Source organism: Orbicella franksi, chromosome 3 (genome assembly GCF_964199315.1).
Source record: "Orbicella franksi chromosome 3, jaOrbFran1.1, whole genome shotgun sequence".
Taxonomy (NCBI): domain Eukaryota; kingdom Metazoa; phylum Cnidaria; class Anthozoa; order Scleractinia; family Merulinidae; genus Orbicella; species Orbicella franksi.
In genome coordinates, this window is record NC_138147.1 from 30,372,760 (window position 1) to 30,398,200 (window position 25,441).

General features: G+C 37.6%; 3 protein-coding genes across 7 annotated transcripts; 2 read left to right on the forward strand and 1 right to left on the reverse strand.

The window, feature by feature from the left end:
- The first annotated feature begins 1,856 nt into the window (after positions 1 to 1,856).
- LOC145481949 (TAR DNA-binding protein 43-like) lies at positions 1,857 to 10,260 on the forward strand. 5 transcript variants are annotated; one of them, XR_014048695.1, is made up of 7 exons: positions 1,857 to 2,297; positions 2,940 to 3,127; positions 3,555 to 3,695; positions 4,212 to 4,706; positions 6,980 to 7,056; positions 7,509 to 8,528; positions 9,386 to 10,260. XR_014048695.1 is itself a non-coding variant. In XM_081460524.1 (4 exons), exons 1-4 carry the CDS (start codon positions 2,057 to 2,059, stop codon positions 4,695 to 4,697), a joined length of 1,056 nt encoding a protein of 351 aa, XP_081316650.1. In that variant the 5' UTR covers positions 1,857 to 2,056; the 3' UTR covers positions 4,698 to 6,787. The 5 variants fall into 5 exon arrangements, 1 of the variants encoding a protein (XP_081316650.1); XR_014048696.1 differs by having other exon boundaries at positions 9,396 to 10,260; XR_014048694.1 differs by having other exon boundaries at positions 7,509 to 7,640; positions 8,398 to 10,260.
- Positions 10,261 to 10,344: 84 nt separating this feature from the next.
- LOC145481950 (succinate dehydrogenase [ubiquinone] iron-sulfur subunit, mitochondrial-like) lies at positions 10,345 to 16,247 on the reverse strand. Its single transcript, XM_081460525.1, has 10 exons — positions 16,141 to 16,247; positions 15,411 to 15,479; positions 15,223 to 15,281; positions 14,339 to 14,424; positions 14,129 to 14,186; positions 13,775 to 13,853; positions 13,148 to 13,264; positions 12,858 to 12,986; positions 12,316 to 12,414; positions 10,345 to 11,153 (listed from the first exon to the last, which is right to left on the reverse strand). The coding sequence occupies exons 1-10, from the start codon at positions 16,219 to 16,221 to the stop codon at positions 11,073 to 11,075; spliced, it is 858 nt and encodes a 285-aa protein (XP_081316651.1). The 5' UTR covers positions 16,222 to 16,247; the 3' UTR covers positions 10,345 to 11,072.
- A 1,428-nt stretch (positions 16,248 to 17,675) lies between these two features.
- LOC145481932 (uncharacterized) lies at positions 17,676 to 24,668 on the forward strand. Its single transcript, XM_081460509.1, has 8 exons — positions 17,676 to 18,181; positions 19,066 to 19,176; positions 19,820 to 19,894; positions 20,315 to 20,461; positions 20,974 to 21,114; positions 21,738 to 22,384; positions 22,740 to 22,911; positions 23,136 to 24,668. Exons 1-8 carry the CDS (start codon positions 17,942 to 17,944, stop codon positions 23,331 to 23,333), a joined length of 1,731 nt encoding a protein of 576 aa, XP_081316635.1. The 5' UTR covers positions 17,676 to 17,941; the 3' UTR covers positions 23,334 to 24,668.
- Positions 24,669 to 25,441: the final 773 nt, after the last annotated feature.

Genomic DNA, 25,441 nt, shown 5'->3' on the forward strand with positions numbered 1-25,441 from the left:
TAAAAGTTTATAGTGATTAAAAAGAAAATACATACGCACAATGCTTTCTTCTGTTAGAGCTAACGTAAACTCTTTTGATTACTTTTCAGGGCGACAAGTTGCCTCTTCTAATCAAAACACAATATTAATCATTCTCGGCTGTTTGCTTGGCGTGGTATCTGTCCTCCCATATTAAGTTTCATGCTTTTCTTCCATGCAAGAAAGAGATCGATCGTTATTAATAACCGCCTAAGCCAAAGGGATATCCAGTGAAAAAGCAGTACTTTCGATTCCTGAACCTTTGGAAAAAACGTTCTGAGAAGGATAAGATATCTTAAGATAAACTCTCTTGCAGATCAGCAACTAAATTCTTTGTTAAGAGTAAATTCGTTACGCCTACAGCTGAACGAAGGATGAAAGAAGCCAGTCTAAAGGAGCATACAATACAACTCATTTATAGCCTTCCATTTAATGTTACAAAAGACACTAGACTCACCATTTTCCAGTACGAAACAATTCATCACATTCTACCCACAAATTCGACACTTTTTAGAGATTCAATCAAGGAACATGATAAATGTCACCTCTGTGGAGAAAGACAAAAGTTAACCCATCTTTTTGTTACCTGTTCTGAAGCTCGCCGGGCTTTTTTTGTCTCTCTTTACTAATTGGTGGAGCTCCAAAAAACGGAGATAGGCTCACTCTCGATAAAAATGAAATAATATATGGCGTGACAGATAACTTCGCTCGTCATCTTGGCTTAAACCTCTACATGATTATAGCCAAATATTATTTATATACTGCCTCGAGAAAAGAAGAAGAAATTTGTGATGGAGTTCTCTGCGAAGCAGCAGATAGTTTTGAAGAGGAGACATGTAGCACTCTAGTGGTATTAAATTCCGTCAGTCTGTCGATCTGTGTGCTTTGTTGTTTCTACTCGAAGCGAGTAAAATCTATACCATAGAACGAATGAAGAAGCCTAAGATGTATTAAAGAACAGATTTTTTTCGAACTACTTTATGTTAGTTGCATTGATTTCACTAGTTAAGATCTCCAAAATTTGTTTTTGTGGTGTGAAATTTGGTGCGAAGTTTGAAGTTTTAAGCTTACAACAAAAACAATTTCTGTCAGTCGCTGCCACTAAGATCACTTGAAATCAGACTTTTCTATCGCCGTTTGGTGAAGTTATTCGAAACCGCCTCTCTTCTTCTAAAAGAATGGAAAGTTCCATTCTTTTAGAAGGAGAAACAATGGCTTCCAATAACTTCACTGAACGGCGTCAGAATGGCTTTAAAATCTGCACAAGAGACAAGTACGCGACACATTTGAGGTAGGAAAACTTTATTTCAAATGAGATAGTTATTTACACAATTTTTGTTACGATCGGTGATTTTCCAATACAATTCTCTATATACACAAGCTGTCGCATAAACCACGGTATTTTGCGCTTGGGATGCCTGTGGTGGGCCGTATCTAGGTCGTATCGCAAAAAGCTGGACCGGTCATGCGCGCTTGATTAGCCAATCAAATTCGAGGATTTAGGATTCCGGCCCGCTCAGAAGCTCGAGAAAAAACATAACCTCGAATATTCCCCAGTTTTAGCTGGGGAATATTTGGTCACGTGACGCGTTTAGACCAATCGCGCACGAGCGAAAATAGTTGATGGATTATAATTTGGGTTATTATACAAATGACTGTAAATTGTGAAAACGCTAAATATTAAGGAAAAATTTGTATATAAACTACTACAAAACTAAAAATAAAACAAATACAAGAATTATACGACTGAACTGATGATTTTACACTCCTCTGCGCTATCGGGGAATAGTTCCCCGACCTTTTCGAAAAGTGGAGCCAAATCATACTTCATCCACGAGGGGAAGGGTGGCCGTGATTGCAAAATTAGAAGCGGTGCACTCTGGGAAAGGCAGCGAGGTCGCCATTTTTGTACAGCTGGTGGTCGAGGTGCACTTGTCCGTAAATGTAGTTTTTTCTTTGGGATTGAGGGTAAACAGGCAGCAAAATCGACTCACAACTGATCTTAAGCATCGAGAGGCTACTTTCGGAAGAACCTAAAATGGCTCAATACGTTCGAGTCACCGAAGACGAGTCGCTTCCAGCCATCGAACTTCCCACAGAGTCGGACGGAGCGATCTTGCTGTCGACGTTGCAAGCTCAATTTCCCGGGGCTTGTGGATTAAGGTATAAAAATCCCGAGACAGACAGCTGGCGAGGAATTCGCTTGCTGGACAACATGCTCTGTCCGCCAGCTGATGAGGGATGGGGCTGCCATTTGTATGTTGTGGTGCAAAAAAATGGTAAGTGCATGATTCGACGGTACAATGGCAGTTTTGTAAGTTTGCTGTGTCTGTGTAATAGACTAGCTTATAAACGTTATTTACATTCATATCAGTGGCGATACGGCGGAGAGATAGCAAAACCTCAGTTTATGCTTTTTTTTTAGAATAATTATATATTTATACTTGCTTGTCACCTGAACTTAGCTTAACTAGAAATTTCTGATTCTGCAGGGATATTGCTGTGAAGAGCCCGGGAGGGTGGGGGAGGGGGGGAGGGGGCGGGGGGACTCCCATATGAAAATGTCAGGGATTCTCATGGTCTCACTTAGGTGTATAAAATCAAAGATTTTGGTTTCGATTAGGGTGTTCTTGAAGAAACACCACTATTTTTCACTGTCAAAGTATCTTTTGGGGTGCACTCGAAGAGATAATTAAAATGTCACTAGAAAACAAACATGTGGGCAATTTTAAGGTGTAAGGGCTGGAAAAGTAAACTGAGCCAGCTAAGTGTTTTTCTTGGCCACATGTCTGATTTTATGAGAAGCAGTCTGAATGAACCAAACTCCCATCTCATGGAAGAATCTCCCAAGTGACTGAACCCCATAGATTCAGGTCACCCACTTTCTTGCAAACAACAGTTCATTATTTCCATTCTTGCAGATGGTACTACTAAAAGGAAAATAGAAGAGTCACCTAACACGGTCAAAGAGCCAGAATCTAAAATGACCAAGATCTCTTCTCCAGAGGATGGGTTAGGGGACCTTATTGTCTTGGGGCTTCCCTGGAAAGCCACTGCAGAAGACATGAAGGAATATTTTCAAAAGTTTGGTGAAGTGGTTATGGCTGAGGTACATTTACAGTAATTACACAGACCATACTAGCTCATTTGTACTTGTACATGTAGTTAATTTTTTGAGCATTTGCATGCTCATAATCAGGGACCGTTTCATTAGGGGCTGCGCACTAGGTAAATTGACCAGCTGTGAGGACAAGTATGAGCATCCAGAGGAACGTTTTTCATATATAGAAAAGTCCAGTTAAAAAAGTTTTACCTGCCTATATGCACGAAAACCAGTTGCCTCCCAGCTGAAAATGTTATTGAAACCCCTGTGTGATGTTGAGCAAGTTTGAACAGATGAGGAAAAAGTTACAATCCCAAGATTTTTACTTGCTGTGCCAAATTTCGATCATTTTTCATTATTTTGTTGTTGTTTAATCAGTTTATTTATTATTTATAAGTTTAATGAACCTAGTGTGATTCTCTTTACTTGGCAGGTAAAAATGGATTATGGCAGTAGCAAGTCTAGAGGATTTGGGTTTGTTAATTTCAGGGACCCAGAAGTGGCTAAAACAGTGTTGTCTCAGGTTCATCGCATTCAAGGCCGCCTTTGTGAAGTGAGACTGCCACGATGTAAGGTGAGAAACAAGAAAATGATTTATTTTCTCCTTACTGTGTTGTTCAAATTCAAGTACAGTAGGTATGTTACATGTATGAGAATAAAAAACTTGACTTTTGCAAGCTGTAGGATTATTAATTCTCTTCTAAGATGAGAATACTGCTAAAGAAAATGGGCCACATACACTAACCTAAAGGGAGAAATTTGTTGTTTGGACTTAGTGAACATTGCACAAATCATTTTTCTATTGTTGTGTTTACATTTTCAGTACTATTGGTTGAACCACTTTTTTTCTTGTTTTCATTTGAACAACTTTTAAGAAAAAAGTACATGTAATTCAGGTAAATATGAACAGTGTACCTCAGTATTAACTGAAATGTAGACGTACAAATTTTGAACAAGTCAGGAGGCCAATAATAAAAATTCTTTTTATCATAGACTAAATTGTTGATCACGTAAGGTCAAATACTGAAGTGCTATGCTGACAGTGTTATCATTTGAGTTATTGCCAATGTTATTGTTCTTGTTTTCTCAGCAAGAGTTCATGCCAAAGAAGCTATTTGTTGGGCGTCTTCCTGATTCAACATCTGAGGGAGATCTTCTGGATTATTTTAGCAAGTTTGGTGAAGTGATTGATGTTTACATTCCAAAACCTATGCGTGGAATTTCATTTGTTACATTTGCTTCAGGAGAAGTTGCTAAGAAAGTCCAGTCCCAGAATCACCGCTTGGGACCAAATCTGCTCAATGTGAACTTTGCTGAGCCAAAGTCAGCAAAAAATACGCACATGCCCTCCCCAGCAGACATGCAACCTGTGCCATCTCCAAACTCCATCCCTGGGGGATGGGGTGGCATAGGATTTGACATGTACGGAATGGGCTCATGGAGTAATGCAAGTCGTCAAAATCTGCCGTACAACGCGTCGGCGGCTTACAACACCATGATGCAGAGCATGATGAACATGGGGAATCCATCAGGTGCTGCTGCTAACATGATGGCTAACAGACAAGGACGCCGTTGAATATCCGGGGTAGGATTTTCTCTCTATTTGTGGATAAGAGCATTCACTGTAAATTTTAGAAACCTTTTAGATGGTGGTTTTTTGTTTGAAAGCAAAATGGCTACTGAATTTGAAACTCCGGATGAGTCATTGTTACAGAATGACATCGCTAACTCCAGGTCTTGTTTTGGAGTATTGCTACATATCCTTAGAAGTGAGAAAGACCCTGTTTACAGTGTGTTAATGAGTGGACATTTTATTAGTAACATCTGAACAACTCTCTCCGTGGGTACCTCATGTTTTTATCTACTACATGTAGTTCTGTGAATCAAACTAAAAAGTCCATAAATCTACTAAAGCTAGATCACTTCAAAGTTCCACCACATTTTAGTGTCTATTATTAGTAGTGTCTCTGATTTGGTAGAATTGCACTAAATTGATATTAATTAAAGAGGATAAGATTTCTTAACTCAAATCTCCCCTGATACCAAGGGGTAATCATGAACTGAGTGAAGTTCTTCGATGGCGACATTTTTGTTTCTCAGGCTAGAGGATTTAAAATTATTTTCGCAAATTAACACTGTATTATTATGTTAGCAATACTTTGTGCTCTGTAGTTAACCTTCCAACAATAGCCAAAGTGCGGCCAATTGGAAGAGATGTCATTGAAATGGAATATGGTCCTTGTTTCCAGCAGTAGTACTGAATGTTCTGTCTTGATAATATCGGAACTTTGACTGAATTAATAGGCGCTTTGGTCTAATAACAACAGTGAATATTCAATATTCATAGTTTCATTCAAGTTGTCAGTGGAAGAAAGGACTTGCGGAGAACATTGAAGTGGATTTGATTCAGGGACATTTATATGAAGCAGTGTATGAGAAGAGAGAGAGTTTGAGAACTGAACTGTCTAATGACTGACAGAATGATAATGCATTTTAGGCAGTGAAGGTTGACCTTATAATTTATACAGTTAGTGAAAAGAAAAGTGAACTGTTAACTGGTATTTTTTAGAGAGAGTGGTGCTGATAGAGAACTGTGGAAAAGAACATTAATTGAATAAAGAACTTGTAGCAAGTACGGTAATGAAGTTATTAGCTTAGAGACTGACAATTACACTGTCTCAAACTCCTTTTGCATTTTTATGTGATGAGTTGCAACATTTACATGTTATAGCAACCACAGAACTCACGATGTTGACAAATATGTACAGTATACATTATAAACATTCAAGTTACCTTTTAAATTAGTGTGAATTTACCATCCTTAACCTGAGATTGAGCTTTTGAGAAGAAGAGAACAATAAAAGTTTGTAAATATTGTGTTCATGTGTGTCGCCAAGTGGTAAGAGTGAAGAGTATGTAACATTTTAAATTAAAGATCTACTGGAAATAGAATAAGTAGAAAATTGATTGGCACAAGACTAACTGTGATTGAGATGGTTTGATCTGAATGATGCCTGAAGTAATGAGAGCGCAGCACCAAGAGTCAGACTTTGTGCTACCACATGACTGTGAGAAATGAACAGTCCATTGCAGGCTCTCAGATTGTAGGAAAGATGTCAGAAAAAAAAGGAATAATATAAATTGCCAACAAGAGTGTTTCTGTATGCTGGTTTCTTTTATACACCTGCCCATTTTACCTGTTTATCCTGATCTGAGAGCCTGGAATAGGCTGCAATAGGAGTACTGAATGCTTTAATAACAAATTGTCTGGGTTACGAGTAGTCTCTGATGGAAGTCAAGAGTCCAGTGCTGATTGTGTGTCATCGAATGGTGAAGTGCAAAGTTGTGAGTATCAGTGGGTTACTGAGGGGATGCCGAACGGTATGGCGTGCCCAGAATGCCTTCAGAGTGAAGTAAGAATTTGAAGTGGTGGGAGGTAATAGTGAGTGAGTCAAGGAACACTGTAAGTACACTACAAAAGCTTTTTTATTGTTGAAAAGGAAATGCATGAGTGTTAACCTTTAAGGAGCAGTCGCAAAATGCTGCTTGTAGATAAAGCCCTATGTAAAACCAAATATTATCTACAAACTAGAATGAAAAACTGGCAGTCCTTGGCTACTAGATATCACGTTCATTTGTTGTGGTTGTGATAAGTCCAGTTTGTAACAGTTGAAGCACTAAATGTACATTATAGACAAACATCAGTCTACAACACAACTCTGCAACATCTTCAAATCCCAAATAATCAAGTTACTATTTTACAAAGTGAAGAAAAGGTAAAGATGTCTGTGTGTTAGTGTGATGTTTATCTCCATTGCTGCATAAGTTAATTGGTTTTTTCAACTGTATCTCAAACAGGCTAATCCTTGGTCTTATCATGTAATGTCAGTGGAAGGGAGGTTGCATGAGTTAAATGTTCACTGCTGGGAAAACAGGTAAAGAACTTGATTGTGTATTAATAAGATTCACTACTGACTTTATTACAATATACATGTACCTGGTGCAAATTTCGACACTGAAATGTCAGTAGAAGTTTTTGTAGTGTTTTACGGCCATATGCTTTAATTTTATTAATATTACTGTAACTATTTATGCAAGTTTCAAACACAAACAGTCACATGTAAGGCCGTAGAGCCATAGAGCCGTAGAGCCATAGATCCATATAGCTATATAATCCTGAATATGTGGGTATAGAGCTGAAATGTTATATTTTATTTACTTAAGCTATAGGTATAATTATAACTATTAATTATTGTTGTTCTAGGTGCAGCTGCAACATGCTATGTGTGTGTGAAAATTTTGGAGGCTTCCCTATCTTGTTCCAATAATGTTTTAACACAGCTAGCTGAGCTGCGCAATCCAATTTGTGATTCTATTCCATTTTCAGAGCAAAGATGGTTACTGTCCGATTTCTAATCAAGTATAGATTTTTCATCCTCACTGTAACCTTGGAGAGGGGTAGGGTGACAGCATCCCCTGACCCTGTGTGGTCACTTGGCCATTAGAGTGATGTAATGTGGTAAGTATAGCTGCTACTAGATATTCTTTTTGGATGATAAAGTGCATACATGTACACTTCAACAACTGACAACAAATGACATTTTGATTTCAAGCTGTTGTATTACAACTTGGCAGGATGTTTAAGGTGGCTCAAAACAGTTTCCATCTCTTATATTTGGATGGGTTGTTATAACCACTCTTTATCACTTGATGCTACAATCATGGTATCACAAAACTGTCCAAGCATTGGTGAACACATTGTCATCATTTTTGTGACACAACAGGTTACCATAGCAACAGTATGACCTCCTAAAAACACCCTTAATTACAGCTTTAGGGGCTTATAATTCAAAAACAGCTCGGTGAAATTTTTTTATATTATCAACTTTTGATATGTATGATAAGACACAACTTTTGGCAAAGTTTAAAAAATTCTGTACATGGGGTTCAGAGCCACCTTAAATTTTCCAAAATTGAAGGTGGCCACTAAAGCTGTAATTAAGGGTGATTCTAGGAGGTCATACTGTTGCTATGGTAACCTATTGCCATGAAAATGATGCTGACTAGTTCACCAATGATTGGGCAGTTTTTTCATACCATGATTGTAGCATCAAGTGATAAAGAGTGGTTATAACGACCCATCCAAATCTAAGTGTTGGAAACTGTTTTGAACCACCTTAAAATTGTGCATTCAGGAATTGTAAAGTTCAACCTAATGTAGCTAAAGGAATGCTAGCAAGTGGGACTGTTCTTAATTTAAGTTCTTTTTCTTGCAGATTATCGTAGAAGGAACCTACAGTGAATGGAAATAAATATAAATGTTAAAATCACAACGTTGTATTTGCAGTGTGTGTTGTTGCATGTATAGCAAGTATGAGACATCAATGGTCACTCGGACTATGGCATTGTAAGCTAAACAAAACTCCTGCTAGTAATGTGTGCAAATGTTGTTATGGTGGAAAGCCATTTCGTCGTACTGGCATAAAGTTTAAATAACTGTTAATGCTCGGCTCACAAGGCTGACCTATGCAAATACCCTTGCAAAGCACTAGAGCATCTGCCCAACAAGTATTGAACATTTATTGAGTCTCAACATTGTGAATTGCAACACGGTTGTTTAAGACGAAATTCAATAGGACATCAAGCATGTTCAGTTTTTAGTGGACAAAAATATCTTGTGCCAAAATAATATTAAGTATAATAAAATCCTGTATGCTTTTCCTGAAAGCTAAATATATAAATAGTTGCCTGAAATAACACCAAAAACAATTTCCCATGGAAACTTGAGAAACTACACTTCAAAGTTGAGAGAAATTATGGAGCAAACACAGGTAAAATTTCATCATCAGTGTCATTTCACACCTACTTTCAAGTGTTTCATATGAACTTCAAAATTTGTCTTCGACAATTAGTGTTGTTAGCAATGATTTCTTTTGAGAAGATATTTAAAACAGTCATACTGAAGTTTGCAATATGATGCAAATAATCTTGGTACTAAGTTTTTGTCCAGTTGTTACTCAAACTTCTGGTGGATTCCTTCTTAAATAATAATGTTTTTGTTTCCAATCATTAATGAATTTAATGGCCAATTCCCTTTGTGAGACTTGTATGCAGGGAATCATAGTAGTTGTATTCATCATCTTGGACTGGATATTTCATGGAATACAACTACCGTGATTCCCTGCAGGTGCATCAGATAGAGTGTACAGTCATGTAGTTTCCTTAGTTTTCAACAATTTTTTCAGTCATAATATTATTTTGCAGCTTGGGATAGAGTGGCTTCCAGAAGATCAGTTCTGTCAGGGAGAAAGAAAGTTCATGTTCAGTAACTCCTGACTGACTGGGATTCTGTTGATTTAAAGTCAGTCTACCTGGAATCTCATTCCCAAAGGATGCAATCCTTTTGGTTGGGACCAAGAAATTGAAACGTCTGGGACAAATGCGTATTGTTTTGTGGAGCTTCTACTAAACATGTTGCACATGAAACTGCATTCAGGAAGGCTTCTTCGCACATCTTAACCCTTAATTCACTGGGAGTTTGTTGCCGTCACGGAGACTGGAAATATCTGCTGTTATAATGGATGCACACATACACTTGCAAAGTTAACAAATTATGGTCAGCTTGTTTTGACCGTGAACTTGACTGTAGAGAAATGGTGGATGGTGAAGTTTTTTGTGAACAGTGATGTTGTTAATGTCCAGAACTTATTTTAAATCTAAACAAGGACTAGAGTTAATTCTTGCCAGCTAAATGATCGATCATTTTACATCCAACATTGTTTGGAATTAAAATGTCTGATTGTTTAAGTGCCCCTGGTTCAAACACATTTCTCAAAACTTTTTGCATGAAGACATATGTTTTGTTGTGTTTTTTCATTCATTATAAATGATGGATAAAAAAAAAATTGTCTGGTATGCTACAACTTAAGGGTTTGCCTGTTTATTATTCACCAACACTAATTCATGGGAAAAAAGCTAGCAACGAGACATAAAGAGTATCAAAAGCTGCCTCCTTCACAGGCTTTTCGAGGCAAAAAGAGAGCTGAGCATGGACTGCAATCAGCAACAAAAGCAAACTGAGTGCAGAGCCCAAGTTTTCAATTCATTGAATTGTACATGAATGAGACAGAATACAAGAGATGTGCATCACAAGTAATGTGATGTGCAGTTATTATTAAATTGGATAAGCTGATAAATGTACATGTAAGTACAAAATATAGACCAATGGTTTAAAGAATTTATTAAAACACAAACCAAAGGTACAATGTTGATGTCTTTTAATCTGCATTAAAACTACTGAAAAACAGTATTTTTTAAAAAAGTAGCATACTGAAAACTCACAATAGGCAGAGCTTAGACATTTTAACACCTGTTATCTGTTAGTTTTCAAGTTTGACGTTTGGTTGGGGTTACCCTACAATGTACATGCTTCTCCTTGGAAATCACGGTATCATTTAATTTTTGTGGTTCAAGATCTCATGGTATGTGGTGCGATCTTGAGCTATGATCAATTACACTACTAATACCTTACAATGCAGCGATCTTATCTGTAGATAACTAGTGACACCAACTTTTCCTTGTTGCATATCAACATTTTTAAAATAAAACATTATAAAGAAAAGAATGTAGCTTTGCAGCTTGGCATTTCATCAAAAGTTTGAAACAAAGTTAGTGACATGTAAAAATTTAAGGTTTTCATACTTTCACACGCTGTTTTCACCTCCGAAGCATAGTATTTGCCTTAAATTAAGTTACATTAATTTTGATCCCTCCATAAAATTTCATACATAAATTTACAAGAATTCAAAGCTGCCAAAAAATCCAAACATCCAACTACCACGAATTTTTTGAAGGTTTAATCTGTTGCAACATTTGAAGACCAGCTTGAAAGTGAGACAGTTTCTTGAGCAATATTACACCACTAACTTAGAGGAAAGAACATGATTTTGATTTAACCTGAAGCAGCCTGTTTACTCTGGTATGTAGCTAACATCTTCTTTATTTCACCAATGGCTTTCCCTGGATTCAGTCCCTTGGAAGAAAAACACGACAATTATTCAACTAAAAATATATAATTTTTTGTGCATTAGGTTATTGATCAGCCATCTTGACAGAACTAGCTGGGTCAAAAGGATTTATTATGTGGAAAAAGAACACTATTTTCTTGCAGGACACAGCAGGTAATCCCAAGCGGGCAAGATAGCGCAATCTTGCCTGCTTGGGTAGCCAATCACATTGCAGGATTTGGTTCATCTTGCCTGCTCACAGAGCTAGCTATATAATAAGGCTGATTATTATATGGCTGTGTCTCACAAAGACTGGGAACTACCGAATTCATGAATATGATTAGCTGAAATCGATATTGACCGCAGTCTAGATTTTCCCATCTAGACCGGCATCTAGCTAGACCGGTTTCATTTTGCGTTGACAAAGTAGCAAACTAAAATACAAAAATGTTCACCATTTTCTTTTATTTTCTTCTTAATCATTTATGGCACTGCCTAAAAGCGTGATGACAAAACAAACAAGTAAAGAGAACGAGCAAATTTTGGCATGTTTAAGTAAAGCTCATCGTCGTTCGCAAGCAAACTGTCGGCAAACCAGTTACATTAAACGAATTAAAGTTTTCTTCTTTGCCATATAATAAACATCTTATTAACCGAGCTAAGTCGGTCTGTATGGGAGAATCTTGACCTCGGTTGTGTGTACAGACCTCACTGCGTTCGGTCTGTACTCACGACCTCGGTCAAGATTCTCCCATACAGACCTCCAGCTCGGTTAATAAGAGCTAAATATTGGTCAAACTTGTTTTTTTGTGTGTGTGTATGAGCATCCTTTAAAAATTATCTTTTTGCCTAACACCCGATTCAATCTTGTCCATCCCACAAGCCTGTGATAGGACTTGATTGTCCATATGAAGAATCCACCTTTTTGGTGTTGTGAAAATGAGAACTCTTAAGTCTCTAGTTTTACCATGGTATCTGTCTTCGCATTACATTTTGCCTTGCTCGACAACCTACACTGTACATGTAGATGCACATAATGAGGGTACCTGCACTGAAAACTTGATTTCTCTTCTCTTACATTCTGTGCTGAGGCCCCCAAAACAGGGTTTGTTTGTCAAGTGACATGAACACATTAAACCTGAATGCAATTTGTACATTGCATTCTAGAGGTGGATACGAGTGACCTACCTTGGGACAAGTCTTTGTGCAGTTCATAATGGTGTGACACCTGTACACTTTGAATGGATCAGAATCCAGTTTGGCCAACCTTTCTTCAGTGTAGTCATCCTGAAATGGTGTTCAAATAATTATTAAAAGCCATTAACAAGAAATGATTTTGTCACGTTAAACCCCAATATTCATGCAAGTGCTAAGTAAAGCCCACATTAATAATTTTTGGGCAAATTTAAATTAATACGTAACTAATATGTTGGTTAGCTCTGATTTCGAGTCACTCTTATGAAAAATTGCTCACATTCAGGCTTGCTCTCTACTTAATGCCACCCACCCCCCAACTCTCTTCCACCAGAGCCCCCTACAAATCATCCTCAAACATGTGCAAACAAAAAAGAAAACACTTAGCCATTACTCCTGCCAGGAAGCAATACCAATAGCAAAATACTGTTAGTGATGATCACATCTTAGGTAGCCCAGTGCTCTCATGTTTGCATAATGCTGTACAAATGAGCGGGTTGTCCTCATTCTTAAATGTGCCAGATTCATTAACTAACCCGTGAGTCAATCATCCAGCGGTAGGCCTGCATTAGAACAGCTGGTCCTAGATACTTGTCTCCATTCCACCAGTAACTAGGGCAGGCAGTGCTACAACATGCACACAGGATACACTCGTACAACCCATCCTACGACAACAACAATGGCAAAATAATTCAGAGTGCTACTCAAAAAATAACTATCTGCACAAAATAGGTGTTAAATATTTCTCTAAAATATGCCATATATTTAGGAGTGCATGGAATAACAAGCCTATAGAATGCCTGTAAACGTGTCTTATTTTGCTCACCAACTTCTTCCTGTCCTCAATGGACTGTAAGTATTGTTCCTTTCCATATTCAACCTCTGTCTTCTTCTTTAGGTAAGGTTCAATTGACTTATACTGCTCATAGAAATTATTCATATCCTAAAAAGAGAAAGTTTCATTTAATTTTTAAATAATGCTGTCACTTCTACCCCCTTTCTCTGTACAATTGACTTGTTCAGCTACCCCCTCACATACCCCTTACAGTTAGCCTACGTGTACCCGTACCCCCCCCCCCCCCGAGGAAAAACAGGAGGAAGGGAATGTCGTTCCCTCCCTCCTGTGTTTCCTCAGGGCGTGGGTACGGCTACACGTAGGCTACTTACAGTGTATAATTCCATTCTTTGAGTGCCCCTTTGAATGTGAACCTACCAGGCTTTTAAATTTAGCTACAACAAACATATATCTTAAAGCTGTTCCCTTAACAGGAACTTGAAAATAACAAGCCTTAGAATAACCTGCAAGAACATCCAGTTTTTTCAGCTTTTGTTTCACACGTGAAAGGGTAGAAAAAAAACTGGATGCTCTTGGAGGTTAGCTTTAGAAGGGACTATGGGGAAATAGACTTGAGTTATATGAATGGATATAACTATTGAACAATTTCCAACTTACTGGAACAAGGTCCTTCACCACATACATGTGTGGTAGTGGGTATATCTTTGCTTTCTTTCCAACATCTGGATTGATTCGACTGAAAGACAAATTCTCCAATTAAATCATTCTCTTAAGATAAAGAGTAACCGTGGTAAATTGTGAGCTAAACAGTAATGTGGGAGTATCACTCTGGCCATACTGTAAATTCTGGTCACCACCCACCCAAAGTTACTGAACCCCTCATGACGTGTATAAGCCCAGAGCTTAATACTGGACTTTGCAGGTAATTGTACATTTATTACAAGGTATCTGTCTATTCTCAGTTTTAACCTACTAAATTAGTAATAAAATTATTATCATTACTGTACTTACCTTATACAGGCCAAAGTATTTATCCCTCCAATGTTCATGGCACATGAGCCACAAATTCCTGGAGATGCAAACAGAAAAAAAAGACATTAAGACTAGTGTGAAAAGCTTAAAGAACATGCAATAGAATAAGGAAAATACATGACAAGATGTACTCCATCAGATACATAAGATTGATTAACACTTTTAAATATTATAGTGTATTATCAGTACCTTCCCTGCAAGAGCGTCTAAAGGTCAGAGTTGGATCTATTTCATTTTTTATCTTGATTAATGCATCAAGAACCATTGGACCACATCTGAAAAGAAACAGATCACAACGCACTTTAATTGACACATTTATTTAATTTATAACAACTTTATTTGCATCAAAAATATATAAAGATCTACATGCAAATAAGGGGCCAGCAGGGAAGAACTTAATCCTCACATAGAGTTGACCCCCTTAATTAAAATATATAAACTACATTTTACAATTTTAAAGAACTTGTCAAGATCTAACAAAACAAGAATTCTTCAAGATCTAACAAAAGCTATAGTCCACAATCAACGTGTAGCTTACAGTCACACCAACATCTTTGAATTTGACTTTTTTCCAAAAGAAAATATGTCAATATTCAATATCTCTATTCCCCTCGTACATGCTGCAGTTGCAAAATGTTACAAAATCATATGTGATGAATATTTGTTAAATTTACACTAATTAGTTATGAGATTGGTGAGTATCCCTGTGCTCTTTAGGGAAGCTATTATTGAAGTATTAAAAAGGAGACTTTGGTTGCTATAGAACTTGACTATATGGCTTGTTCTTGTAGCAATATAACCATTCTGATTGGCTAATTCTCCCGTATTCCATACCACCAGGCAAATTGACTGGCTAACAATGATTTTGCATGCCTGGAGGAGGAATTAGCCCATGGGCCCATTATGGGCTGTAAAAACAAAGCAAAAAGCCATATAACAAACAACTTATTTTCAAACATTCAAACCTTGACGTTACCATATTCCTCGCCGTCAATACAGCAAGATCATGGTCTGAGACCAAAGACCTCATTCTTGTTTAAAAAAATAATTAAGAACTTTAAGATGTTACATACTTGTTCAGATCAACTTGATATTCTTGCATTCTGGGCTTATCACCAGGCTTATCTGGATCCTAAAATGCAAAAACAAACAAAAAAATGATACCTTCATCTCCTTTCAAACTTTTTACTGAATACTGTGTCTTCATTTCCAGCTTAATTATTTGTGGGCAAGTTTGGTAACTAGACTACAAGAAACTCACCCAGCGGTACACAGAGAATGTTTTGTTACGAGGATTTTCACTTGCAGATGTTGCATCTCGCACAGGAATCTGTAAAACAAGAACAGCACAGTCACGGTTTATGGTACTTACATGAACTTGAACACTTTTATTTAATTACCATATGCAGTCAAACCTTCTGTGAGCAGACACCCATAACACGTGAAATGAGTGTCTACTTGGTTGGAAAGTTGTTCACTTATGAGAGGGTATCCATCAGAGGGGTTCAAATATATAATTTGTATTCACTGTTCCATTCACTGTGTCATTTAGTCAGCAGTAACATAAAATGCAACTCTCATGATTAACTGAAATATGCAACATTCGACCATATCAATGACCGATCTTCAAAGTTTCAGCTTTGAATAAAGTGAGCTTCAGATGAGCTACAGTTTAAGCTTTAAGATTTTTTTTTTCACATATAATTTATAAAGATTACATAATATAATTTGCCAAGTAAAATACCAGTTAAGGAAAGACAAAATCATCAGTCTAATTAAACCTGAAGTCAGCTGGATACTTTGTCTCATTGATCGGCGAAGAAATAAGTTATGTCAAAGATCTACACTGTCTATTCCTAACCGGTCTATTGAAAAAATATTCACACAACATCCACGAAACTTAACATAGAGTACCTTTGTGATCATGGGATAAGAAAAGTAAGTTTTTATTCCAAGTACAACACTGTTCATTCAATTTTATATTCACATACCTTGGTAATAGCTACTGCCGGCCGTAATTGCAGGGCTTTGGTAGTTATGTTTCTTGCATAGACCACGGAGACGGCCGCCATCTTGGTTACATAAGTTTGCAAGATCTGTGCATCATTGCACGTCTTACTGAAAAGGACTGGGTCGACCAGAAAACGACATCAGAAATAAGAAAGGGGAGGGGATGGTGGACTGTTCACCTGATCACGTTCGGGTGCGGGGGGGGGGGGGGGGGGTAGAACTGGAGGGAGTCACGTTCGGTTGAAAATTAATTCAAGTTTTTGTTTTTGATAAATCAGGAAAACATGATGAGCCCCACTACGCAAAAGAAATATTTTTTTTGACAATAAATGACAACTAAGGACCTGCTTACAAGGGCAAAAGAATAGATAGCCGGGTTTACAAGCAAAATTTCACAGGTAGGGAAGCCCTACAAGGCTACAACCCGGGACAACTTAATGCGTGGTTACACTCAAAGGGTCTGGAAACAATTAGAAAGTTAACTCGGGTAGGCGGGTTAACCCTACCGAGAGTGTTTACAGGAGAAAAAGTTAACCCGCCAGCCAGTGTAACTTTAGCACGCAGATAACCTGCTTACCCGGGTAACCCTAGCTGTCTTATAAACACGACGAAGAAAAAAAGAGGAAATGTGTGAGTGCTAGGGTAACCCGCTTGCTAGGATGACCGTCTGTCCTTGAAAACAGGCCCTAATTTATCTTTATTCTTGGGCACATTGTTCCTAATGCAATGATGCACGCGAGTTTTGATCAAATTCAAGCATTTCTAATCATGTCTATTCAGTTTTTTTTTTCAAAATTTTAGTAACTTTCTAGCCAAATCGAAATAACCATTCATTTCCTTCAGAATGTAGTTTTCCATAATATTCATTTCCAAAAACATACATTTCTTTAGACAGGAACTTTAGACTGTAAGTCAATGATACCGGTATCTTATTTTGTCGCTTTACACCAGTCGCTGAACACACTTTAAAAGCGGGAATTCCCGTTTTTAAAGATTCCCCATTTTAAAGATTCCCGCTTTTAAAGATTCCCCATTTTAAAGATTCCCGCTTTTAAAGATTTCCCACTTTAAAGATTCCACGTTCCCCGTTCCCCATTCCCATTCCCATTCTCTGATTTCATGTTCCCTATTTTAAAGGTAGCCCTCATCGTACTGTTGGGTTCGAAGGTAGCGGAGAAGGTCGTGTTTTCGCTCTTTTCTTCTGTTTATGCCAAATCTTTTCGATTTCTTCTAGCCGCACGCCGCACGTTGCATCAAGTAGTTTACTGCATAACACATTAACTGCGGCTCCGTTGTTTCCGAGACTCACCGCAGTGGGTTTGCTAATGAACCCTATTGGTTAGAAATTTCCAGAAAGTGTTTTTCGATGCCTCCGCTGTTACACCTTGATAGAGTCGTGATGAAATCAAGAAAATATTTCCTCCCCTTTCCCTGCTTTTTTTTTTTTTATCCCTGGGGACTTTCCCTCCTTAGTCTGCGCTAGCCAATCACGCCCAAGTACAGTGCGAAGAGGAAAAGCTAAATCTTCCCCGTTGCATCAGGTTATCAATGGGGAGGAATATAATTTACACCATATAAGGCATTTTATATTGTAGACTCAGTTAGTTTAAGCATTGTCTGGACGAGTCAGTAACAAACAGGAAAAAGTAAATCAAAATACATGCGTTACTTCCGGTGACGGCATTGCCGGTTGAGTATTTTAAATTTGACACTGCTGACCACAAGGCTCAATCGATTCGAAGCGGGACAGACACCGGCAGAGAGGGCCAGTTTCACGAGGAAATGTTCAAGAAGCGAAGAAACAAAGCTAAAGAAGATGTTTTGATAGTTGACAACAAGAAGCAAGAAAATCGGTCTTCGAAGATCAGCACAGATTCGACATTTGCGGACGAAAATGCAAATGGCGAATTTACGTTTTCAGATCGGTGTGATCAAACGGATGGCTTCGACTCCCAGGGATTTGTTGACTTGGCTCCCGCAGAAAACCAGCCTCAGTTATTGGGACCCAAGCAAAATTGTCAGGTATCTACAGAATTATTACAGTTTTATGTCTTTTTACTTTTAAGTAATAAACGGAATTTCAAGAAAAATCAAGTTTATACGCGCACAACTAGCTTGGGCAATGTTCATTTTTCATAAAGTCTTAATTTTTAGTCTGTAGGATTTTTGTACTTTGAACTATTTTCCTATCTAAATGACCAATCTTTTTGTCCAAATGTGAAGTATTTTACACCATTCCAGCTAAACTGCAACAAATAGGTCCACTTTTAATCGCGCGCGAAAATGCAAGGTCCTGATTCTGTGGCATGTGATTGATCTCCGGAGAAATTTCCCTTTTTTTGAACGTGAGGAACAAATTTTTCACGTACACTCCACCTAGAGAGACAAGATGTAAAACTATCGTTGTTCGAGATTGTTTTTCTTGAGAGTCGTAATAATGTTAGAAGTATAGTTTTTTGTGCGTGTGTATAGAATATGTGACCCAATATCGCCAAACACCGATTGATATTGTCTGTCAAACAAATTTGTGACACCGAAGAAATGTTATAAGCTCTTAAGATTTCTGCACCAAGGCGTGCACAAACAGCAATAAAATACAACAACAGAACAGTGTTCTGGGGCATTCTTAACTGGTCTTATTCATTTTGCATTTCTGAATGATAAACAACCTTCTCTTTGTTGTATCTTCCCATTCATAATTTACCCTACAACAAGACGCTTGGGTCATCTGTGGCATATACGTTGCAATAACCCCAACCTCTGGGGATGCTGTGATGGGGAAATAAGTCAAGAAATGAAGTTTGAACAGTATAAGATATCTTCAGTCAAATTAAGGCATCATAGACTGATCTGGGTTTCCCAACCGTACCTGTTCTAATCTCGTTTTTAATAATCTTTTTATACAGTACATAGGAACATTTGCTGTCAGTCTTGGCACTGGTGGAGAAGATGAAAATACTTTAAAAACTCACAAGGAAAGAACAAGATTTGTTAAAAAGAAACTTAATGAATATCGGGTAGGTTGAGTCTTTTTTACTGCTTAATTAATACTGTACATTTTATCTCCTACTTTGAATTCTACATGAGGTATACTGAGAGTAAAGGACTCATATGAATTTATTCATTATTAAACACTTTTTGAAGGAGTCATGTTTACCATCTTGAACCTTCTGGTAGAATTACACTTTCAGTCCCAAGGTCAATTTATAATGTGCAGTTCCAGAAAATTAATATCCACACTACCCCACAGAAGGGATTGGAATCTCCTGGGGGACCTGGGGTTTCTTTAAGACTAAAACATTTAAAGCAATGTACCAAGCTTAATTGGAATTTGCAGAAGCATGGGAGGTCTTGGAAGAAATCCCTTCCCTGGTCGAGGTATGGATATTTTCTGGAACTACATAATCAGAATGTAAAGTATTCTTATATACTGATTGTTTTTAATTCTCACCTACTGTCACATTGCCATGGACATTTTTCTTATAATTTTATTTTATTTCTTAGTATTGATAATTTTTTGGTACATAACGACAAGGCCTATGATATGTTGGTTACTCTCAGACCACATATACTCACATAATATGCAAGGTACATCATCTCAGGTACATTACAATTTAATACTTGCAGCATTATTGTTAAGTTGACATCTATAATTTTCAGTATGCTCAGAGAGGTGTTGGTGTCGCTATTCTAATCTCAACTGATGGAATTAAGGTTATATCTCCTGATGGCCAGGTAATTAAATTTTTTGTTCTTATTTAGTCTAGCTTGTATGTTATTTGTTCTCTTAAGTTTGATAATTGGGGTGGGGAAATTATATGGTTCTGACAGAGTTTTTTGTATCTCTATAGTTTAGTAAAGGGGATTGTTATGAGTTAAAATTAAATAAAAAAATTAAATATTTTAAAGTTTTGACCATTCCTCCAATTGGGTTTTCAGGGCCCACAGAAACAAATGATGAAACAAATACTAACAACTTAAATGAACATAATTTGGTTAAGAATCCCAACTGGCAGGAGGCAGACCAGTTGGCTACTGTATTTACAAGCATGACCAAGAATTGAACTCGGGACTACCGAGCACAACAGCATGCTGACAGTTTATTGTGAAAATAAATATCAGTTGTAACTGTCCTTGTTATTGTTTTGTTGATAGCGTGTTAGAATGGCCCATCCACTGCAGAGAATTTCTTTTGCGACTTGTGACCCAGAGTTTAGACTGTTTGCATACATGTCGCACATTCCTTCTCCGCTGGGGACAGCTATTCACTGCCATGTCTTCTTGTCTAAGTATACAAGGCAGGTAAGAAAAACTCACTGATATGCAGATAAGAATGGTACCTCAAATAAGTAACATCGTGAATAACGATTTCTTTGGCAATAAGAAGGCCATGTCTTCATACATGTACCTTGTTGAGGAGAGGTGACCAGTCCCTTCTACTTCTACTCCTGCTTCTTTTTACTCTATCCCTATTGTGTGTGTGGTGCAAAATAAAAACAAATAATAAAAGTACACGTGGTGTGGTGGTATGGTGGTGTGTTGGTATGGTGGTGTGTTGAAATGAACACAGTTCAAATGTAACCGTAATACGCTGACTTTGCTTTTTGTTAAGACCCTCAACCCTCACAGTTATAATGTCCTCTCATTCATGAATAGAAAAGTCCTTTTAGTCAGCATACAGCTTTAATTGACAGTATAGTCCACTATGATTTCACTTTAATTTATGATTGAGTCATGCATGAGAAGTACTTGTCTAGTGATTGAGGTAAACAAGGCAAATGTTACAGTGACATGATGTTTTATCTGAACAACAGGTTCAGAACCTTACAGCTTTGGTTGGGAAAGCATTTCAAGTTGCATTTGCAGAATCAAAGTTCCCAAAAGGAACAGAACTTAAATTGGAACAATTCAAGACAGAAGCCTCTGATAAACAAATTGTGCAAGGAAGGCGATGGGTATGTATCAAGTGGCTCAAAAATGGGATATCCCAAACTTTGAAAAGTTTAAATTATATTTTTAAAAGAAAAATAAACCCTAGAACATGACGTTTCGGAATCATCTTGTCACCATTATCAAATGCAGATTAAAGTCTTAACTCTGCATTTAATGATGGCGACAAGGTGACACCAAAACCATATCTTCTTTAAATTATAATATTTAAATAAGAAAAGAATTTAGATATTTAGAGAGGAATGCCACATCAGCCCAAGCAAATTTCATGTGGCTCCTCTATCCTGATCTAATTAGAATTTGGAAACGTTGGTTTTTCAGGAGGGAGGAAAACCGGAGAACCCGGAGAAAAACCCTCACAGCAAGGCGAGAACATTATTTTGAACAACAAACTTGACTCATACACCTGTATATGAGACCAGGCTGGAGTTGAACCCAGGCGAGATTTGTGGGAGGTGAGCTCTCTCACCACTGCACCAAAGCTACTCCCCAATAATAATTAATATTAAACTAAAAATGCTGCAGCAGTAAATTTTAAATTAAGTTGTAAGTAACAATAAATTTTGTTACAAGTGGACTACCGCTATGCTAACATGATTTATTCACAGTTGCATCATTCACTTTCCAGGCAAGGCTTGAGGCCCAGCAGGGTCATGAGCACTCTCAGCATGCAATTCAGGCAAGGTTAAAAAAGGAACAGGAGAAGTCACCACATAAAAGTCCATTGACACCAAGGAAACAAGCCACACCCGCAACAGCAGCAGTGGAAGCCACCACTTCCTCTTCTCAGGCATCACCACTTGGAAGACGGAGGTCATTTGGTAAAGCCCATACCCCTCCTGAGGTCCGTAGGTCAAATATTCTGCAGGATGGCGGTGGCCAGAAGGTAGCTGAAAAGAAGTCAAGTCCTTCAGATGCAGTCACTGATGGTAGTCCAGTGGCAGAAAGGAAAATTGGTGCACCTGCTGATTCAGTGCAAAGTACATCACAAAAACCACCAGAACAAAAAAAATACATTCCACCTGATAAGGAGCAACCTGCCAAACCTGCACGAGAACGGTCTTATACACCTCCACTGTCCAGCAGTGATAATATTAAGATATCCGATGGCGTGACTGCCAAGCAGGGTGTCAGGATGTCGCCACTAGCTAAGTCTGCCTCAGACCCAAATATGCTAGCGGCAAATAATGAGTTTGCAGGGAGCAGTAACCATGAGGCTGTCTCAAAGCGTAACAGTCATGAAGATGAAAATTGGTACATGGCGGGAATACCCAGGTTTGTAACTTTGATGCTCTACTTAAAATGCTGTTGGTTGTTTAGGTCAATTCTTCTCAAATTTCCACAGACTGCGTATTAACAGAATATGTCTGTCGTTGTATGCTCAGTTACCATATAATCCTTCTCAAAGGTACAGAATGGAACATGAGTATGACTAAAAAATGATGCAACAAACCAACTTTGTCTTAGATTGGTTGTTGAATAAGAGAGATGCAACACTGTTATCATTTTTTTGGTCATCCGTTAGCAAGGAATCTTCCATTTTATTAATATGTTACTGATAGTATTATTATCATCATTGGCAGCAGCAATGATATCCCCACTATGACATGGTGTTTGTTTTTTCTTTTAGGGAGTTTGTCACTGAGATGTTAGAGAAGTCAGAAGAGGGATCATTTTTTGTGCGAGACAGTCAAAGTAAACCTGGTTGCTATGCCTTGACCATGCGGGTTCCTCGGGAGGCCAAACCCAGTGGCTTTGGAAACTTTTTGATTGTTAAAGTCAAAGATGGTGTCATGATACAGGTAGGGTTTTTTGGACCACGTATCCCTATGTTGTGTGCAATTATTTATCATTTGTTGTGATAATCATACAGTGTAGATCTGTCATGACATTACCTTAAGTTATCCCGAAAACCCGCTAATATTAGGGCCTCAAAGGTGGTGGTATTAACATTGTTCCACTCATATTAGTTAGACGTTCACTTTCATTCAATTTGTAAATTAAAATATCACTGTCTTGTCAACAGGGTTTTGACAGAGTGTTGCCTGACATCACATCTCTTGTGGAACATTACTCCAAATTTGCAGATGGCCTTCCATGCAAACTGTTTATTGCTGGATCTAACGTGCTGTGTGAGGATGAGGAGTATATGAACACTGTTCCTTCAGATCCCGATTATCAAAGATTATCAGATTTCACTGCAATGATGGCTGAATTAAAGTGAGAAGCTTGTCAAGACCTAGTCTATAATTCATGCAGCTTGTCAAAATACCATTTTTGTAAGATTTTATTTTCACTGTTGACAAACAGGCTGCTTTGCAATGTTGTATAAATAGTTATTAGTGTATCCATGATACTAAACATAAGTCGAATTAGAAATAGCACCTTTTGTGATCTCAATGCAATAACTCTTTTAATTAGTAAGATGCAATTCCAAACAGACTTTTCTTATACCTACATTTTGAGTCAGACATATTGTTTTCCATTGGAGGAAACGGATGATATAAATAGCACAAATACAGGTACTAACAGTTGAACCAGGAATAGCGATGTTCAGTCATAAAAAGAGGTTAATATATTTAGTATAATGTGTTGCTGGAGATGAACTGTCAGTGCCTCGCATGGTGTTAATTTATTTTTTGAAGATGTATATTTGTATTATAAATATTGATTAATTTATTGATTTTTGAGTGTCGCCATACGTCACTGTAGAGCATCAGGTCACGTCACATCTCAAGGAATTTTACAATATCTCCTTCAGTATTACATCCAAAGAGCTAAATATTTCACCAATATGAATTACTTTATTAAGTGTCACAAGCTCCTTATATGACACCCAAAATGCTAAGAATGTCACCAATTACTGTACTAAGTTTCACAAGCTCTTTGTAAATGTTTGCAGTTAATTCAGGCCTATTTATCATGACATCTTTTATATGCAAAGACCTACAGTATAATGCCAATGAGGCAAAGGTAAACAATAACGTAAGCAAAGATGACCCTATAATTTAAAATATTATTTTATAATTATCGTAATAATTACAATATTATTGTTTTAATTGTCCAAAAATAATATATTCTGCATTAACTTGAACCTAACAAATGATTTATACCTTTAGTTCTCAAAGTAATAATTATTAATTAATTAATTGATATCAAGAGTTAGTTTGAGTATTTGTAAGTAATAGGTAACTGTAATGCAAAACTTTTCTTTGCTATCAATACCATCTATACATGTATACAATATACCCTTATGACAATCTATTAGGTAGGTGAGAGTGGTCCTATGATACATCAATTAAATTGAGACAAATCAGCCTGCAATATATTTATTTTGTTTTTCATGCATGATAGATTTGGTATCAATGCAATTATTAGATGGTCCGATAAGGTTGAACCAGATTACAACTGTATACACCTGACAGAGTACTTAGTGAGAGTTGTTTTCTCATCACCAGGGGTTGTATTCTTTTTCGGGTTAAAAATTCAAGCACTATCCAACAGGGTGGCGGAGTGTACTTTGAATTCAGGAGGGCTTACAAGCATGCGCCCAAGGCACTAACTTGTAGGGGGTTTGGAGATAAAAGTTATTATTTTATGTATTTTTTGCTTGAAATTAGGGGGAGGGGAGGGGGGCTCTGCCGTCCCTGTCCAGGGCAATTTTTCAAACTCCATTAAGTAAAAAAATAATACCATTGCCGTATGAACCGTTTTCATGGAAACAGTTCATATGGCAAAATCCAGACCAGGAAAGAACTAATCGGAATGCTCGGATTTACCACAAAACTTGGTAATACTTTTGTCAAGCTCTTGGGCAACTAGTTCCATTTCCTTTACAGTTCACCCCAAATTACCTGAAAATCATGCAGGCATGTTTAGTTTTTGCCTTCTTAGCGAAGTCCACACTGAGCATCATTGTTCCTTGTTCTTACTCATGTGTATCTATGTTACTTGTAGTACTTGTGTGGTGTTTTGACATTTTACCTTGTTTCTTTGACAAGCAAATATTCAATATTGTTTTACATTTGGATACATGTATGCATTTGGCGTCCACTCAACTTGGAAAATGTCGAAAAAGTGGTTTTGGTCCCTCTTAGATAGGGTGTTCAGCCCCGAAAGGTCCACAGCGGGAGCTTTTGCAGTACCTTTTAGGGTATTGAGAGGAAAAAAATATGACAGGAGATAGTATGTTGTTTTAGAATTGGTACCTCTTTAATAGGGGTGAAAAACATTTCAAGCCACGCCCACAAAACAGGGTCTTGGCACCTCTTAGGGGTTCTTTTCAAACTTTTCGACGAGCACCCCTGTCCTTTTTATATGGGAGTCCCGTCC

Excerpts from the sequence above, each read along its gene's own strand:
- LOC145481950 (XM_081460525.1), bottom strand. The coding sequence starts at position 16,221 with ATGGCGGCCGTCTCCGTGGTCTATGCAAGAAACATAACTACCAAAGCC. Across the intron at positions 13,265-13,774 it reads TGGTGAAGGACCTTGTTCCA|GATATGAATAATTTCTATGA; the intron begins GTAAGTTGGAAA and ends TTCTCTTTTTAG. Across the intron at positions 12,415-12,857 it reads GCTGGATGATTGACTCACGG|GATGACTACACTGAAGAAAG; the intron begins GTTAGTTAATGA and ends ACACCATTTCAG.
- LOC145481932 (XM_081460509.1), top strand. The coding sequence starts at position 17,942 with ATGTTCAAGAAGCGAAGAAACAAAGCTAAAGAAGATGTTTTGATAGTT. Across the intron at positions 19,177-19,819 it reads AGAAACTTAATGAATATCGG|TATGCTCAGAGAGGTGTTGG; the intron begins GTAGGTTGAGTC and ends TATAATTTTCAG. Across the intron at positions 21,115-21,737 it reads TTGTGCAAGGAAGGCGATGG|GCAAGGCTTGAGGCCCAGCA; the intron begins GTATGTATCAAG and ends TTCACTTTCCAG.
- LOC145481949 (XM_081460524.1), top strand. The coding sequence starts at position 2,057 with ATGGCTCAATACGTTCGAGTCACCGAAGACGAGTCGCTTCCAGCCATC. Across the intron at positions 2,298-2,939 it reads TGTTGTGGTGCAAAAAAATG|ATGGTACTACTAAAAGGAAA; the intron begins GTAAGTGCATGA and ends CCATTCTTGCAG. Across the intron at positions 3,696-4,211 it reads TGAGACTGCCACGATGTAAG|CAAGAGTTCATGCCAAAGAA; the intron begins GTGAGAAACAAG and ends TTGTTTTCTCAG.